This window comes from Pongo pygmaeus, chromosome 15 (genome assembly GCF_028885625.2).
Source record: "Pongo pygmaeus isolate AG05252 chromosome 15, NHGRI_mPonPyg2-v2.0_pri, whole genome shotgun sequence".
Lineage (NCBI taxonomy): Eukaryota > Metazoa > Chordata > Mammalia > Primates > Hominidae > Pongo > Pongo pygmaeus.
This window is the reverse complement of record NC_072388.2, coordinates 33,098,815-33,115,434: the sequence shown is the minus strand read 5'-3', so window position 1 is coordinate 33,115,434 and position 16,620 is coordinate 33,098,815. Positions and strand designations below refer to the sequence as shown.

The 16,620-nt window shown below is 38.5% G+C and overlaps 1 protein-coding gene across 5 annotated transcripts in view; it reads left to right on the top strand.

The window, feature by feature from the left end:
- The window catches only part of BAZ1A (bromodomain adjacent to zinc finger domain 1A), a 119,806-nt gene that overhangs the window by 80,899 nt on the left and 22,287 nt on the right, over positions 1-16,620 (top strand). For 3 of the 5 annotated variants that reach the window (XR_008493598.2, XM_054447907.2, XM_054447908.2), the window contains 6 exons: positions 5,706-5,801; positions 5,930-6,154; positions 7,628-7,793; positions 8,329-8,442; positions 11,259-11,383; positions 15,018-15,614. Coding sequence is in view for 4 of the 5 variants with exons in the window: in XM_054447907.2 (XP_054303882.2) it covers positions 5,706-5,801; positions 5,930-6,154; positions 7,628-7,793; positions 8,329-8,442; positions 11,259-11,383; positions 15,018-15,614 (1,323 nt within the window). In the remaining variant the exon portion in view is untranslated. The remainder of the gene's footprint in view (positions 1-5,705; positions 5,802-5,929; positions 6,155-7,627; positions 7,794-8,328; positions 8,443-11,258; positions 11,384-15,017; positions 15,615-16,620) is intronic. The other 2 variants (XM_054447909.2, XM_054447906.2) reach the window with 1 other exon arrangement.

Genomic DNA, 16,620 nt, shown 5'->3' with positions numbered 1-16,620 from the left:
TGGAGTCAGTGTATGGTACGGGTTAATGTAGGAATAATTCTTGAGGCAAACCCTTTCATATTTTTAAAACAGTATGTTCACTATTTTGTTTAGGATTTACCTCAGTCAGAGGAGATGTTAAGCATTTCTAATAAGAGATTGATTTGGCCTCCTGAATAATACCTTGAGCTTTGCCATATATGAGATTTAGGACCAGAAACTTGATTAAACAATACTCGAGTGTGTTGCATAAAAATTCACAGTAAAAAAGAACTGTTAGGAGACGATATCAGAATATTGGTACAGAAAGATGGGACATTCCTCTAGTCAGATAGTTTTGTTGACCTTAGATAATTCAGGATCATCTTCCTTCATGCCTGGTCTCTGAAGCAACAGGATATTGATGAGTGTGCATTGATGTTTGTTGCCTTTTGATTTTACAGCCTGTGTTCAAGCAAAAATATATTTATATCTAGCTTGAGTGCTAACCACCATAGGTCCCTTATTAAGACCATTTTAAGCAATATGACCCCTATTGTCATCTCAGATAATTTAGTCAATTAAATGATAATTCTTTTAGCTATTATATTTATTAGTGCCCAACAGCATTATAGGGTTATTGATCAAATTCTAACAATACAAGACATAAAGCTGTATTTAATTCCAGATTTGAATTTTGTAGTTTTGGAAGTCATGGTGGAAAACAAAAGTGTGGTAAAAAGGAAATAGTATGGGAAAATCAGTATAAAGGAAAAATATATATTAAGGAAAAATATATATTAAGCAATGGTTGGTGTTTGAATTGCCATTACTACTCCTCTTCTCTTCTCTTCTCTTTTCTCTTTTCTTTTTTGAGACGGAGTTTCGCTCTTGTTGCCCAGGCTGGAGTGCAATGGCACAATCTTGACTCACCGTGACCTCCGCCTCCTGGGTTCAAGCGATTCTCCTGCCTCAGCCTCCTGAGTAGCTGGGATTACAGGTATGCGCCACCATGCCCAGCTAATATTGTATTTTTAGTAGAGACAGGGTTTCTCCATGTTGGTGAGGCTGGTCTCGAACTCCCGACCTCAGGGTCTGCCCGCCTCGGCCTCCCAAAGTGCTGGGATTACAGGCTTGAGCCACCGCGCCCAGCTGCCATTACACTTTCATTATTGATCTATGAGTTTTTTAAATAACTGTTCCCTATATAGGACTGTGTATTAATATAAGATGTATCTCTCTCTAAATAAGTATTGGCCACTAAATAAAAGTTTTAATGCTCTGTTTGAAAATATTTAGCCTGGGTGACATAGTGAGACCCCTGTCTCTACAAAAAATAAAACAAGGCTGGGTGTGGTGGCTCATGCCTGTAATCCCAATATTTTGGGAGGCTGAGGTGGGCGGATCACTTAAGGTCAGGAGTTCAAGACCAGCCTGACCAACATGGTGAAACCCCATCTCTACTAAAAATACAAAAATCAGCCAGGCATGGTGGCGCATGCCTGTAATCCCAGCTACTTGAGAAGCTAAGGCACCATAATCCCTTGAACCCAGGAGGCAGAGGTTGCAGTGATCTGAGATTACGACACTGCACTCCAGCCTAGGCAGTGGAGACTCTGTGTCTCAAATAAATAAATAAATAAATCAAAATTAGCCAGGTGTAGTGGTGCATGCCTATAGCCCCAGCTACTTGGGAGGCTGAAGTGGGAGGATTGTTTGACCCTGGGAGTTTGAGGCTGCAGTGATCTGTGATCGTGCCACTTCATGCCATCCTGGGACAGAGTAAGACCCTGTTTCAAAGGAAAAAAAAAAAAAAAAAGAAAATATTTATTTAAATGTTAGGGAGGAAAAAAAAATGTCTGGCATTTTTCACTCTTTTCTCACTTCCCTGTTACTTATTATTGGCCACATTTTACATGGTTACTGAAGATCACATAGCTAATAAGTGATGTAAGAGACTACGCATTGTTTCATTAAATTCTCATACTACTCTTTTGAGGTAGATATTATTTTTTGCATTTTACATATAAAGAAACTGAGGCTTAGTTTGAAGAAACATGGCTAATAAGGAATTGATGGGATACAAGCTCAAGCAGTCTGATCTAGATACTCATTACAATTGTGCTATGTTGTTTCATAATACGGTAAAGAAGTTGAAATTTTGAATATTTCTTTCTCTGGCATTGCCTGTAAAATTATTTGTCTTTGAGAAGATCTAATTTCTTTGGCCCTTGGTCTCCCTGTTTTTATATCAAACCTGAGAGATTTTGACTACCAATTTAAAAAATCTTACATTTAATACATCAGTTCCTCTCTTTAGTCTTATATCATGAACTAAAAAGCCCTTCAAAGTATGGGAACAAGAGCATCCTCTTTATATAGAACAGTTTTGTGTATTTGTTGGATCACTGTCTAGTGTTAGAGTTGTATGCACCTAATTCTAGATTATCATGACAATAAATATATCTGTTGCAGGTAGTCATAAAATACTGGATATAATTCAGCTATATTCTCTTGGTTGTGATGTACCCAAGTGACTATCACTAAGCAAATCCTAGAATGATATTTACAGTTTCTTAAGAATGACATATGATAGATAAAGAGTTAAAGAATATATTTTAGCATATTACTTTATTTAACACAATTAAAAATACATTTCATTGGTTTTTCATTTCCTAAAGGCCTTTTTATAGCCTTTGTCTTAGGAAATTATAACTTTCTATAGATGGTGTAGGTTGAATGTGGTGATTGCTGCAGAATGAGAGCCAACACCTTTTACAACTTTGTATCTAGGACTGGTGTTAATTTTGGAGTGCTCATTAATTAAATTTGTTTGGCTTTATATGTAAAATGAACATTGAGGAAATTTTAGGTCTAGTATTTTTCTGTGACAGAAGAATATGATTTGTCATTTGGGCTAGATTAGGTCTGGTAGGAATGACTTTTGGCATATATGCAAATTTTATAGATAGCTTCTCCTGTGTGGCCCTATGTATGCTGTAAATGCCATGAAATTGTCGATGATTATAATCAGATACAATCCCAGAGCTGCCTTTTTCCTTTAGTAAGGGACTGTTCTCTAAGGTTAATTTTGTCAGGCTTTGAACTTTGGTAGGGGAGTCATATAGTAGAAGGCTAAAGAACCACAGAAGATTAGCCTAGTGATTTTCAAACTCTAACCCAAGGCACCCTACAAGTTGTTCAGAAATTCTTCAGTGCCACTGCAGGAGAGTTGGAAAGATGAAAAGGCAGAATTCTCATCTCCATATCTCACTTTAGGAAGAGCATCTTTTATCTCTTTTATATTGAGTTTTCAAGAAATTTTTTTTTTGTTTTGGAAGACTTTGAAAGCTGCTGATCTAGAGTCATTCCTTTAAGAAAATGGGCCGGGCATGGTGGCTCACACCTGTAATCCCAGCACTTTGGGAAGCCAGGGCAGATGGATCAGTTGAGCTCAGGAATGTGAGACCAGCCTGGGCAATGTGGCAAAACCCCGCCTCTACAAAAAATACAAAAACTAGGTGGGCGTGGTGGCATGCACCTGTAGTCCCAGCTACTGGGGAGGCCGAGGTGGGAGGATGACTTGAGCCCGGAAGGCAGAGGTTGTAGTGAGCTGAGATCACAGCACTGCACTCCAGCCCGGGCAACAGATTCAAACCCTGTCTCAAAAAGAAAAAGAAAAATGAGGCTGAGCATGGTGGCTCACGCCTGTAATCCCAGCACTTTGGGAGACCGAGGTGGGTGGATCACAAGGTCAGCCTGGCCAAGATGGTGAAACCCTGTCTCTACTAAAAATACAAAAATTAGCCGGGCATGGTGGCGGGTGCCTGTAATCCCAGGTACTTGGGAGGCTGAGGCAGAGAATTGCTTAAACCTGGGAGGCGGAGGTTGTAGTGAGCCAAGATTGCGCCACTGCATTCCAGCCTGGGTGACAGAGTGAGACTCCACCTTCAAAAAAAAAAAAAAGAAAAATGAACCCCAGATTTAAGTGACTTGTCTCAATGGCACATTACTAGGCACTAGCATAGCTAATACTAGAATATACATTATCTGACTCTTAGTCTGAATCTGTATACACTGTACTATGATGTAACAGAAGGGTTTTTCATAGCTTGACATTTTGATCAATCTATGTATTATAATTAGGAATAATTGGATATACTAATGTTTTACATACATTTGTACCAGTAGATTTGCTGTTTAGTTCTACTTGTAAGCTAAGCACTGTTTTAAAGCTAAAGCAGTTTATTTAGAAAATTCAGGGAAATCTTCCTATTGTGTTTTTTGTTTTGTTTTGTTTTTTTGAGATGGAGTCTAACTCTGTCGCCCAGGTTGGAGTGCAGTGGTGTGATCTCAGCTCACTGCAACCTGTGCCTCCCAGGTTCAAGCGATTCTCATGCCTCAGCCTCCCAAGTAGCTGGGATTACAGACATGCACCACCACGCCCAGCTAATTTTTGTATTTTAGAAGAGACGGGGTTTCACCATGTTGGCCAGGTTGGTCTCAAACTCTGACCTCAGATGATCCACCCGCCTTGGCCTCCCAAAGTGCTGAGATTACAGGCACGAGCCACCACGCCCGGCCCCTATTGGTTTTAGGATTAGAAACTTTTCTTTTTCTTTTTTTTTTTTTTTTTTGAGACATAGTCTCGCTCTGTCACCAGGCTGGAGTGCAGTGGCACAATCTTGGCTCACTGCACCCTCCGCCTCCCAGGTTCAAGTGGTTCTCCTGCCTCAGCCTCCTGAGTAGCTGGGACTACAGGCGCGCACCACCACGCCCAGCTAATTTTTGTATTTTTAGTAGAGACGGGGTTTCACCATGTTGGCCAGGATGGTCTCAATCTCTTGACCTCGTGATCCGCCTACCTCAGCCTCCCAAAGTGCTGGGATTACAGGCATGAGCCACCGCACTTGGTCTGGAAAATTTTTCAAAATAAAAATGTGAAATTTTAATGAAGATATTTCAATAGTTAAACTACAGTAGTGCCATCTTTAACTTTTTTTAGCTCATTTTCTGTCATGATTTTGTGATGGCTACAATCTATACTTTGTTATGACTTAATCTTAAAATATCCATAAAAGGGCTGGTCACCATGGTTCACGCCTGTAATCCCAGCATTTTGGGAGGCCGAGGCGGGTGGATCACCTGAGGTCAGGAGTTCGAGACCAGCCTGACCAACAAGGTGAAAACCCGTCTCTACTAAAAATACAAAAATTAGCCTGTAGTCCCAGCTACTCGGGAGGCTGAGACAGGAGAATTGCTTGAACCTAGGAGGTGGAGGTTGCAGTGAGCCGAGATCGTGCCACTGCACTCCAGCCTGGGTAACAGAGCAAGACTACGTCTCAAAAACAAAAAAAACAACAACAAAAAAACCATAAAAGATTGGAGTATCTTTAAATAGATTCCAGTTTTCAAGGTAGACTTTTCTAAGGTTATATTGAGTGAGGAGATTTGTTTTTAATTCTAAAGTGCATTTTATCTTTTGGGGGAATGTTTATGTGCGTCTCATTGGTAATTTGGAAATTGTCTTTTCTGTTACGAAAATGTCAGTGTGTAGTGCATGGTTTAGGATTTATAGCTGTAGGTGGTGATGAAGCAGAATGTGAATATTGCTTGTACCTAGGGTTTGTTCTTTTGAGTTCTGAATGTTAAGGCGTTTGCTGTTTCTTTCATCATTTAAAATGGGCATTATTCCCAAATATTCAAGCTTTGATTTGCACTAGAATAAAGTATTTATTTCCTTAAAGATTTAACAGAGGCTTTGGATGAAGATGCAGACCCCACAAAATCTGCACTGTCTGCAGTTGCATCTTTGGCAGCTGCATGGCCACAGTTACACCAGGGTATGTGTGGGTTTTGTTTTTTTTTTTTTTGTTTGGCTTTTTATTTTTAATTTTATAAAGGCACATTTACATTGCTGTGTATTTATTGTTTATATTCTAAATGACTATTTCCTTTTTAACAACTATAGGCTGCAGTTTGAAAAGTTTGGATCTTGATAGCTGCACTCTTTCAGAAATCCTCAGACTGCACATCTTAGCTTCAGGTGCTGATGTAACATCAGCAAATGCAAAGTATAGATATCAAAAACGAGGAGGATTTGATGCTACAGATGATGCTTGTATGGAGCTTCGTTTGAGCAATCCCAGTCTAGTGAAGAAACTGTCAAGCACCTCAGTGTATGATTTGACACCAGGTAAGCTTTGCAAGTTGGAATTTGCATAACCTTCCCACTTCCTCCCTCTTATGCCCAGAAAACTAAGGAGCTGATGAGAAATTTTACAATAAATCAGTATTAAAAGAGAAAAAGAGAAAGCAAACTATTGTTATTATTCATATTAACTTTATTTATGATTGTCTTTTTTTATTTGGATTTTCTAATATTTTTAAATGTATGATTAGTCTACTACATCTACTGAGTTTAAAAGGGTGAGAATTAGCTAGAAAATTAACTTTCTCTTGTATTCACTAGTGTATCAGAAGTTTAAATCTAAATGGCTGCTAAATACTGCCATTCACTTGAATAAGTGTTTGAGGTATGAGAAACAGTATATGAGGTTAAGATGAAGCTATTTTTCACTTCCTTTTTTTTTAAAAATTGCATGTACAAGAGTTTAATTTAGTATACTTTAGAGAACATACAGTAAAGTAGAATACCTTACTTCCTAACATTTGCAGTCTTTATAATTTATCGTGGTTTTTTTGTGCAGTCTTTTAGAAGTAGTAATTTACCATTGTCTTTTTTTAATTCATGTGATTATAATTTAGTATTGATTTTGAACTTCAGCCAAAAAATTAAAACTTGAGGGCTGGGCACAGTGGCTCATGCCTGTAATCCCAGCACCTTGGGAGGTCAAAGTGGGCAGATCACCTGAGGTCAGGCATTCGAGACCAGCCTGGCCAACATGGTGAAACACCATCTTTACTAAAAATACAAAAATTAGCTGGGCGTGGTGCTGTGCGCCTGTAGTCCCAGCTACTCGGAGGCAGAGGCAGGAGAATCACTTGAACCCAGGAGGCAGAGGTTGCTGCGAGCCCAGATGGTGCCACTGTACTTCAGCCTAGGCGACAGAGCAAGACTCCGTCTCAAATAAGTAAAATAAAACTTGAAAAACAATTTGTAATTACAAAATTTCTCATGTTTACTTAACTAGTATACAAGATAGACATTTGAAGTGCCTCATACATCAATAGCTGTAAATTGGATTCAAAGTTGTCTTTTTTTTTATTGAGACAGAGTCTCACTCAGTCGCCCAGGCTGGAGTGCAGGGGTGTGATCTCGGTGCAACACAACCTCCGCCTCCCGGGTTCAAGCGATTCTCCAGCCTCGGCCTCCCAAGTAGCTGGGACTACAGGCACATACCACCACATCCAGCTATTTTTGTATTTTTAGTAGAGATGGGGTTTCACCATGTTGGCCAGGCTGGTCTCGAACTCCTGACCTCAGGTGATCTGCCCGCCTCGGCCTCCCAAAGTGTGGGATTACAGGTGTGAGCCAGTGCACCTGGCCCATAATTGCTTTTTTCTGAAGACATGTCATTGACATGTTTGAGAGACTACTCCGTATTCTTTATTAGGCATTTTCACATTGAGCCACAAATTTAAAAAGTTCAAGCACAGTTCATTTGTTGTGATTGATAATACAGAAGTATTTACCAATTTTTGACAGGAGAAAAAATGAAGATACTCCATGCTCTCTGTGGAAAGCTACTGACCCTAGTTTCAACTAGGGATTTCATTGAAGATTATGTTGATATATTACGACAGGCGAAGCAGGAGTTCCGGGAATTAAAAGCAGAACAACATCGAAAAGAGAGGGAAGAAGCAGCTGCCAGGTAAGAGAGATAATTGTAATAGTTGTGTTAATGAAAGCTGTTTATTTCTTTCATTTAAAACCATATTTCACATGGTGCTATAATGTGGCATTCATTATACTGATGTTTGATGGCTTTGCTAAGAGCTTGTGAATGAGGCCAGGCGTGGTGGCTCATGCCTGCAATCCCAGCACTTTGGGAGGGCGGATTACTTGAGGTCAGGAGTTGGAGACTAGCCTGGCCAACATGGCCAAACCCCGTGTCTACTAAAAATACAAAAATTAACTGGGCATGGTGGCGCATGCCTGTAATCCCAGCTACTCGGGAGGTTGAGGCACGAGAATCACTTGATCCTGGGAAGCAGGATCAGCCTGGGCAGAAGAGTGAAACTTTGTCTCAAAAAAAAAAAAAAAAAAAAAAGCTTATAAATGATTACTACATTATAGTTTTATAATAATGTTTGGAGTACTTTCCATCATTTGATTAAAGACAAGATACTAAAAGTGAAAAGTATATGTGCATCAGATAGACTACCATATTTCATTTTAACTTTTAGAATTCGTAAAAGGAAGGAAGAAAAACTTAAGGAGCAAGAACAAAAAATGAAAGAGAAACAAGAAAAACTGAAAGAAGATGAGCAAAGAAATTCAACGGCAGATATATCTATTGGGTATGGTTTAAATCACACTGTTCACCTGCTTTACCATACATGAAGAATAAAAACCAGACACCTTAAACTCTAAAAATGCTTTCACATTTTTAGAAAAGTTGTCTTTTTATTATAGGTACATGATAATTTCCCAGAAAAACACTCAATAGGCTATTTTTAACCAATAATGTATTTCTCTCTCCCCTCCACCAATATCACAGGTGTACACTGTATTTCACAGAGTTATTCTGTGCCGTATAGAGGAACAGGGTTGAGACTGGATGTTTTTTGGTAGATGATATAGAGAGAGGATGACAGCACCTTAAGTAATTTAGAGATACCCAAGTATTTTATTGCATTTTAGAATATTTGAGATAGGATTGTCTATGAAAACAAGTAGTAATTTGACAGAAATCATCTTTTTTCTTTTTTAATGAAATCTGCAAAGGAAAGTTCTGAAAAAACTCAATATTCCAAAATTAGTATATTGACTTTGACTTTTTAATACTTGTGTGTAAAAATACCCATTAATAAGCCTTAAGATCTTAGGTCACAAACTTGCAATAGAAGAAAATATTTGCAAATCATATATCTGATAAGGGACTTGTATCCAGAATATAAAAGAATTCTTACAACTCAACAATAAAAAATGGAAAGATTCAGAATAGGGAGTTAATTTTTTAAATGTCAAAAAAAAAAAGAAGAAATAATAAAAAAAAATTTTTAAAAACAACCTAATTAAAAAGTGAGCAATGGATTTGAATAGACATTTCTCCAAAGAAGATATGCAATAAGTACATGAGAAGATGCTCAATGTCATTAATCATCTGGGAAATGTACATCAAAACCACAGTAAGATACCACTTCATACCCAGTAGGCTGGCTATAATCAAATTGACAAACAATAACAAGTTTTGATAAGGAGTTGAGAAATCAGGACTCTCATACATTGCTTGTGGGAGTGTAAATGATGCAGTTACTTTGGAAAACAGTTTGGCAGTTCTTCAAACAATTAAACAATTTGTTACTGTATGACCCAACAATTAAACCATTTGTTACTGTATGACCCAGCAGTTGCACTCCTAGATATATACCTAAGAGAATTAAAAGCATACCTTCACCCAAAAATGTATACACAAATGTTCGTAGCAGCATTATTCTTAATAGCCAGAAGTGATAACAACCCAAATGTCCATCAATTGATGAATGGATAAACAAAGGTATATCTCTTCCGTGGTATGTCCATACAGGAGAATATTATTCAACAATAAAAAGGAATGGAGTTCTAATGCAGGCTATAATGTGGATGAACTTTGAAAATATATGCTAAAGAAGCTACTCACGGCCAAGTGCGGTGGCTCACGCCTGTAATCCTAGCACTCTGGGAGGCTGAGGCGGCCGGATCACCTGAGGTCAGGAGTTTGAGACCAACCTGGCCAACATGGTGAAACCCCATCTCTACTAAAAATACAAAAAATTAGCCAGGCATGGTGGCACACACCTGTAAAGGCAGGAGAATTGCTTGAGCCCTGGAGACGGAGGTTGCAGTGAGCTGAGATTGTGCTCCAGCCTGGGCAGCAGAGTGAGAGTCTGTCTCAAAAAAAAAAAAAAAAAAAAAGCAGCTAGTGACAAAAGATCACATGTTGTATGACTCCATTTACATGAAATGTCCAGAATAAGCAAATCAGTAGAGAGTAGATGTTGGTTGCCAGGGGCAGCAGGAAAGAGGAAATGGGAAATGACTACTAATGGATATGGCGTTTCCTTTTGGTGTGATGAAAGTGTTCTGGAATTGACAGTGGTAATGATTGCATAACCTTGTGAATACATTAAGACCACTAAATTGTACACTTTAAAATGGTGATTGTTATGGTATGTAAGCTCAATTTTTTAAAAAAGAAAAGTAACACTGTATGGATTTCACGTCTTCATATTTTTAAAATATTTATTCAGCCCCACTCATTTACATTTTCCTTTGCTCTCCTTACATTAGAGCTTGCAAAACCCAACTTTGGATTTAGAACATAATGGTGTAATTTATTTCAAGGTTCATATAATTTTAGTTTTAATTTGGATAATATAATGAATTAAACAACTATATTGTGTTCATTCTGCCTGTTTACTATTTCTGAATTTCTCTCCTCCACTATTTATCATTTTCTCTCCTTCCTACTCTAAGCCACCATCACCGCCTAGCCAGCCACCTAGACCACTACTGATCTGTTACTATTATTACTGGCTTCTTTACTGATCTCCCCTCATCTACTTTCTTTCCCAGGTAATTTTTCACACAGTGGCTACAGCACTTTGTAATATCATTTCCCTTTTCTAAATTCTTCTGGTTTTTTCCTATTGTTTTTGGATAAGGCCTTACAAGGCCCAGCCTAATCTCACCCTGCCTTTTTCTCTCATGTACCTCTTGGATTACTGCTTTCTCCTTTACACTTTTCTCAAAATTATAAGCTCCTCCCATTTCTCATGAGCTCTGTGCCATTGTGTATGTTATTCCTCTGTAGCACACACTCCTCCCCATCTCCCTGGTCTCACATTGTAAAATATCACTTCTTCAAGCCAGCCTTTTTGATCCCTTTGAGTCAGTTTCGTTCTCCTTGAAATGTTTTCACAGTAGCTTGAACTTTTCTTGTTTTAGTACTTATTACATATTTTTTAAATGATTTGTGTAATTATCTGTTTTCGCTGCAAGACCATAAACTGTGTCATGTTGTTCACTACTTCCTAAGCCTATAATGCCTGGTACTTCATAAGCAAGCAATAAATATTTCATAAATGGAATTATATATTCATTAGTAAATGTCATCTTTGTTTTTATCCTAAAGAGAGGAAGAAAGGGAAGATTTTGATACTAGCATTGAGAGCAAAGACACAGAGCAAAAGGAATTAGATCAAGATATGGTCACTGAAGATGAAGATGACCCAGGATCACATAAAAGAGGCAGAAGGGGTAATACTGAAATTTCTTAAGGGCATTCTTGTGTATTTGTTTGTAACTGATAAAGCACTTTATTAATTCAGCTCCTCTGAAATATATTGATTGCTTTCGTTTGTGATTCCAGGCTGTGTTTGTCTTTTTAAATGCCCACCTCATAGCTATGATGAGTTGTAAAAATGTGTTACAAAGTCCTATTAGTACATTTATGATTGGGTCATTATTCACACATCATCTATACTTTAGAAAGAAGATACAATATTCCTATGTCGTTAATAGGACAGTTTCTCATAACTTCAACTTTTGGTTAGTCAGCAAGTTTCATTGAATTTTTACATTTACTACTTTATTTGGGCCAAATAGAAATTTGTATTCTATAACGTACTCATTCAGCATGCATTGGATGCCTCCTATGTGCTAGAGATATAAAGATCAATAATGCTCATAATTTATATCATATTGATGAAAATGGTAATCTCTCCTGCCTTAAAATTATTTCATAAATTGCTAGATCAAAGCGAATACATCTTTTAAAAGTTGTTAATACAAATTTCTTGTGTATTTATTTAATGACTATCAAAAGAAATCCTTAATTAATTCTGTGCCTATAATTTGGATGGGATCTTTTTTTCTGTATTTTTTTTAAATGGTTACTCTAAGTAGTTAGAAAATTTCCTGTATCATGGAAGCTGTATTGTCTGATTACAATGCAATTGATTTCAACATCTAAAGCAAACCTAATATGATCAGAGCTTTTAAAACATACTTCTAAATACTGGGTCAAAAGAGAAACCATAATGGAAACTAAAAAATATTTAAAACGAATCAAACTAATCATTACTGAATATTAACACATGTTAAATACAGCCCCTCTACTTAGGGGAAAATGTATAGCTTTAATACATACTAGAAAAGAAGAAACACAAACTGAGCTAGACATTTATTTAAGAAGATGGTGGGGGAAAAAGAATAATCCCCCCAAATCTGAAGGAAATAATACATTAGAGTAGAAATTAATAGAAAATAAAAATATAGTAGGGCCAGGTGCAGTGGCTCATGCCTGTAATCCCAGCACTCTGAGAGGCCAAGGTAGGTGGATTGCTTAAGCCCAGGAGTTCAAAATCAGCCTTGGTGAAACCCCATCGCTACAAAAAGTACCCAGAAAGCAAGCTGGGCATGGTGGCATGCACCTGTAGTCCCAGCTACTCAGTAGGCTAAGGTGGGAGGGTCATTTGAGCTTGGGAGATCAAGGCTGCAGTGCGCCCTGATTGCGCCACTGCATTCCAGCCTGGGCAACAGAGCAAGACCCTTTCTCAAAAAAATAAAAATATAGTAAAGAACAACAACAAATCCAAAAGTGTGTTCGTCTGAGAAAGACACAAACTGGACAAACCTTTGTTGAAATTGATTTCTATAAAGAGGGCGATCATAATAAAGTTAAGACGAAAGGGGAGCAACATAACTATGGATAGAGTAGAAATTTAAAGATAAGGAGATACACACAATTTTTGACGAATTTGAAAATGTATGCAAAAATTCTAGAAAATACAAATCATCAAAATGGATATGTGAAGCAATTTGTTAATGTAGATGGTCTTAAACCATTAAAGAACTTGAATCAGTACTAAAATCTTTCTGCAGAGAAAACATCAGTCCTAGACAACTTTATAGGTGAATTCTGCCAAATTTTTTAAAAAGCAGATAATTCCAATCTTACACAAACTCTTTCAAGCAAAAGAAATAGAATGAAAAAATACTTCCCAACTATCAAAGCAATTTGACAGCAACTGAAACAACAGAGAAATTTAATTCCAACATACTGTCAAAGTCAAGGCAGATTATCAGGGGTCCAAGCTCTTTCTATCTTGTTGGTACTGCCATCCTTAGGGTTTTGCTGCCATTCTCATGTTCCAAAATGATTTATCACCATGTCTGCATTCTAGCTAGTTGGAAATGGGAAGGAGGAAAGGGAAGCACAGTCCAGAGGGTACACACAGTGCTTCTGATCCTATCTCTTTGAACAAAAGTTTTTCATTTAGTTGTGCCTACTATGGGAAATGTTGTCCTTCTTTTGGGTTGCTAAGTGCCCAGCTAAAAACTAGTGGTTCTGTTACCTTCAACCAGTGGTTAGTAAATAACAGTTTGTATGCCATATCTGGCCGGCCCCATTTTTTTTGTTACTGTTTTTTGAGGTGGAGTCTCGCTCTGTCACCCAGGCTGGGGTGTGCAGTGGCACCATCTCGGCTCACTGCAACCTCCGCCTTCTGGGTTCAAGCGATTCTCCTGCCTTAGCCTCCCGAGTAGCTGGGATTACAGGTGCACACCACCACACCTGGCTGATTTTTGTATTTTTAGTAGTGATGGGTTTTGCCATGTTGGCCAGGCTGGTTTCAAACTCCTGGCCTCAAGTGATCCAGCCACCTTGGCCTCCCAAAGTGTTGGGATTACAGATGTGAGCCACTGTGCCTGGCCCTGCCCTGTTTTTGTATAACTCATAAGCTAAAAAGGAATTTTCCCTTTTTTTTTTGGAGACAGAGTCTCACTCTATCCCCCAGGGTGGAGTACAGTGGCGTGATCTTGGCCCACTGCAACCTCCCCCTCCTGGGTTCAAGCGATTCTCATGCCTCAGCCTCCTGAGTAGCTGGGATTACAGGTGCTTGCTACCATGCCCAGCTAATTTTTGTATTTTTAGTAGAGACGGGATTTCACCATGTTGGCCAGGCTGGTTAAGAACTCCTGATGTCAGGTGATCCGCCCACCTTGGCCTCCCAAAGTTCTGGGATTACAGGCGTGAGCCACCGCACCAGCTGGATTTTTACAATTTAAATGGCTGCAAAAAAGAATGATACTTTGTGATAAGTGAAAATTATATGAAATTCAGATTTCACTGTCCATAAATAGTTATATTGAACCACAGCCATGCTCATTGTCTGCATGTCGCCTGTGATTGCTTTTGGGCCACAAGAGTGGAATTGAATAGCTACGAAGACCATAAGATCCACAAAGACAAATATTTATAAGGTAGTCTTCTCCAGAAGTAGTTTGCTGTTATTCCTCCCTTAGAGGAAGGACTGGGATGACTACTGGAGAACTGACATACTCTACTGCACTCTCCAGTATGGAAATGACAGATTTTGCATGCCCCTTTAGATTTAAGTGTATTGATTTCTTACTAACATAGTGTATTAGTCTGCTTGGGCTGCCATAACGAAATACCACAGACTGGGGTGGGTTAAACAACAGAAATTTCAGAAATTTGTTTTCTCACAGTTCTGGAGTCTGGAAGTCCAAGATCAAGCAGGGTTGGTGTCTGAAGAGGCTTTTTCTTGGCTTGCGGACAGTGCCTTCTTGCTATATCCTTACATGGCTTTTTCTCTGTGCATGTCAGATAACAAGATCTGTGGTGTCTAAGAACACCAATCATGTTGGATTAGGTCCCCACCTTCATGACCTTAATTACCTCCTTAAAGGTTCTATCTCCAAATACAGTCACATTGGAGGTTAGGGCTTCAACATATGAATTTGGGGTTGTGGAGAGGGGACACAGTTTAGTTCATAACACCTAATAACTTGGGTAACTTTGTATCTCATATTTTTCTAATGGAAATTTGAAATATGATGATGATGATACATTTTATTTTAATTACAGGGAAAAGAGGACAAAATGGATTTAAAGAATTTACAAGGCAAGAAGAGATCAACTGTGTAACAAGAGAGCCTCTTACTGCTGATGAGGAAGAAGCTTTAAAACAGGAACACCAACGAAAAGAGAAAGAGCTCTTAGAAAAAATCCAAAGTGCCATAGCCTGTACCAATATCTTTCCCTTGGGTCGCGACCGCATGTATAGACGATACTGGATTTTCCCTTCTATTCCTGGACTCTTTATTGAAGAGGATTATTCTGGTCTTACTGAAGACATGCTGTTGCCTAGACCTTCATCATTTCAGAATAATGTACAGTCTCAAGATCCTCAGGTATCCACTAAAACTGGAGAGCCTTTGATGTCTGAATCTACCTCCAACATTGACCAGGGTCCATGTGACCGTTCTGTGCAGCTGCCAAAACCAGTGCATAAGCCAAATCGGTGGTGCTTTTACAGTTCTTGTGAACAGCTAGACCAGCTTATTGAAGCTCTTAATTCTAGAGGACATAGAGAAAGTGCCTTAAAAGAAACTTTGTTACAAGAGAAAAGCAGAATATGTGCACAGCTAGCCTGTTTTTCTGAAGAGAAATTTCATTTTTCAGGTAAATTTTTAATGAATATTGTTTTTACTTTTTTTTCCTCCCCCTAATCTCTGGTCATTCAGGATTAAGCGTTTTTGCAACCTATTAGAAATACATTTACAACACCTTATCTTTGATTTAGGCTGTCCTTTTAGTTTGCAAGTTAGAGTTTGGGAATGTATTTCTTTATAGAAACAAGATTCTCTAAATTCCACTGGATTCTGTTTGAATTATGAGGAACACATCTATGGTATAACAAAATACATATTCTCCCTGATCTCCTTATTCCTTGGTAAGTAGACTCTGAAACCCAAGAATAGACTCTAAGGCTGCCATCAGTTTTGGACAGATTATGGTGAGTGAAGTTACTCATTAAGAGTTTTGGCTGAAAGAAGTTCCACTAATGGTCACTTCTTTGGAGCTTGGCTGCAAGGGCAGGTCGGATAGCAGCATTTCCTGCTTGATGGTTCATCCACTGATGACAAATAAGAAAAAGCAGTAAGGCATTTTTAGATGTGAGTTTTTATATTAATAAATTAGATTCTCTAGGTAAAGAATTGCTTACTTGTTTCCTGTGGGAGAGAAAATAGAGCTAAAAACATTTTAAATTAAATCAAAATTTAAAAAAGGATTGCTTAAATTTAGGGGCATGTTACCATGACCACTTCAGTTTTTTTCAGGATTAAAAACTATAGATCACAATTATTGGGGGTTTTTTTGTTTTTTTGTTTTTTGTTTGAGACAAAAAACAGGCTGTTGGGCTCACTGCAATCTCTGCCTCCTGGGTTCAAGTGCATCTCCTGTCTCAGCCTCCCAAGTAGCTGGGATAACAGGCGCCTGCCACCACACCCGGCTAATTTTTTGTATTTTTAGTAGAGATAGGGTTTCACCGTGTTGGCCAGGCTGGTCTCAAACTCCTGACCTCAGTTAATCCACCCACCTTGGTCTCCCAAAGTGCTGGGATTACAGGCATGAGCCACTACCCCCCCGCCAATGTTGAGCATCTTTTCATGTGCTCATTGGTCAT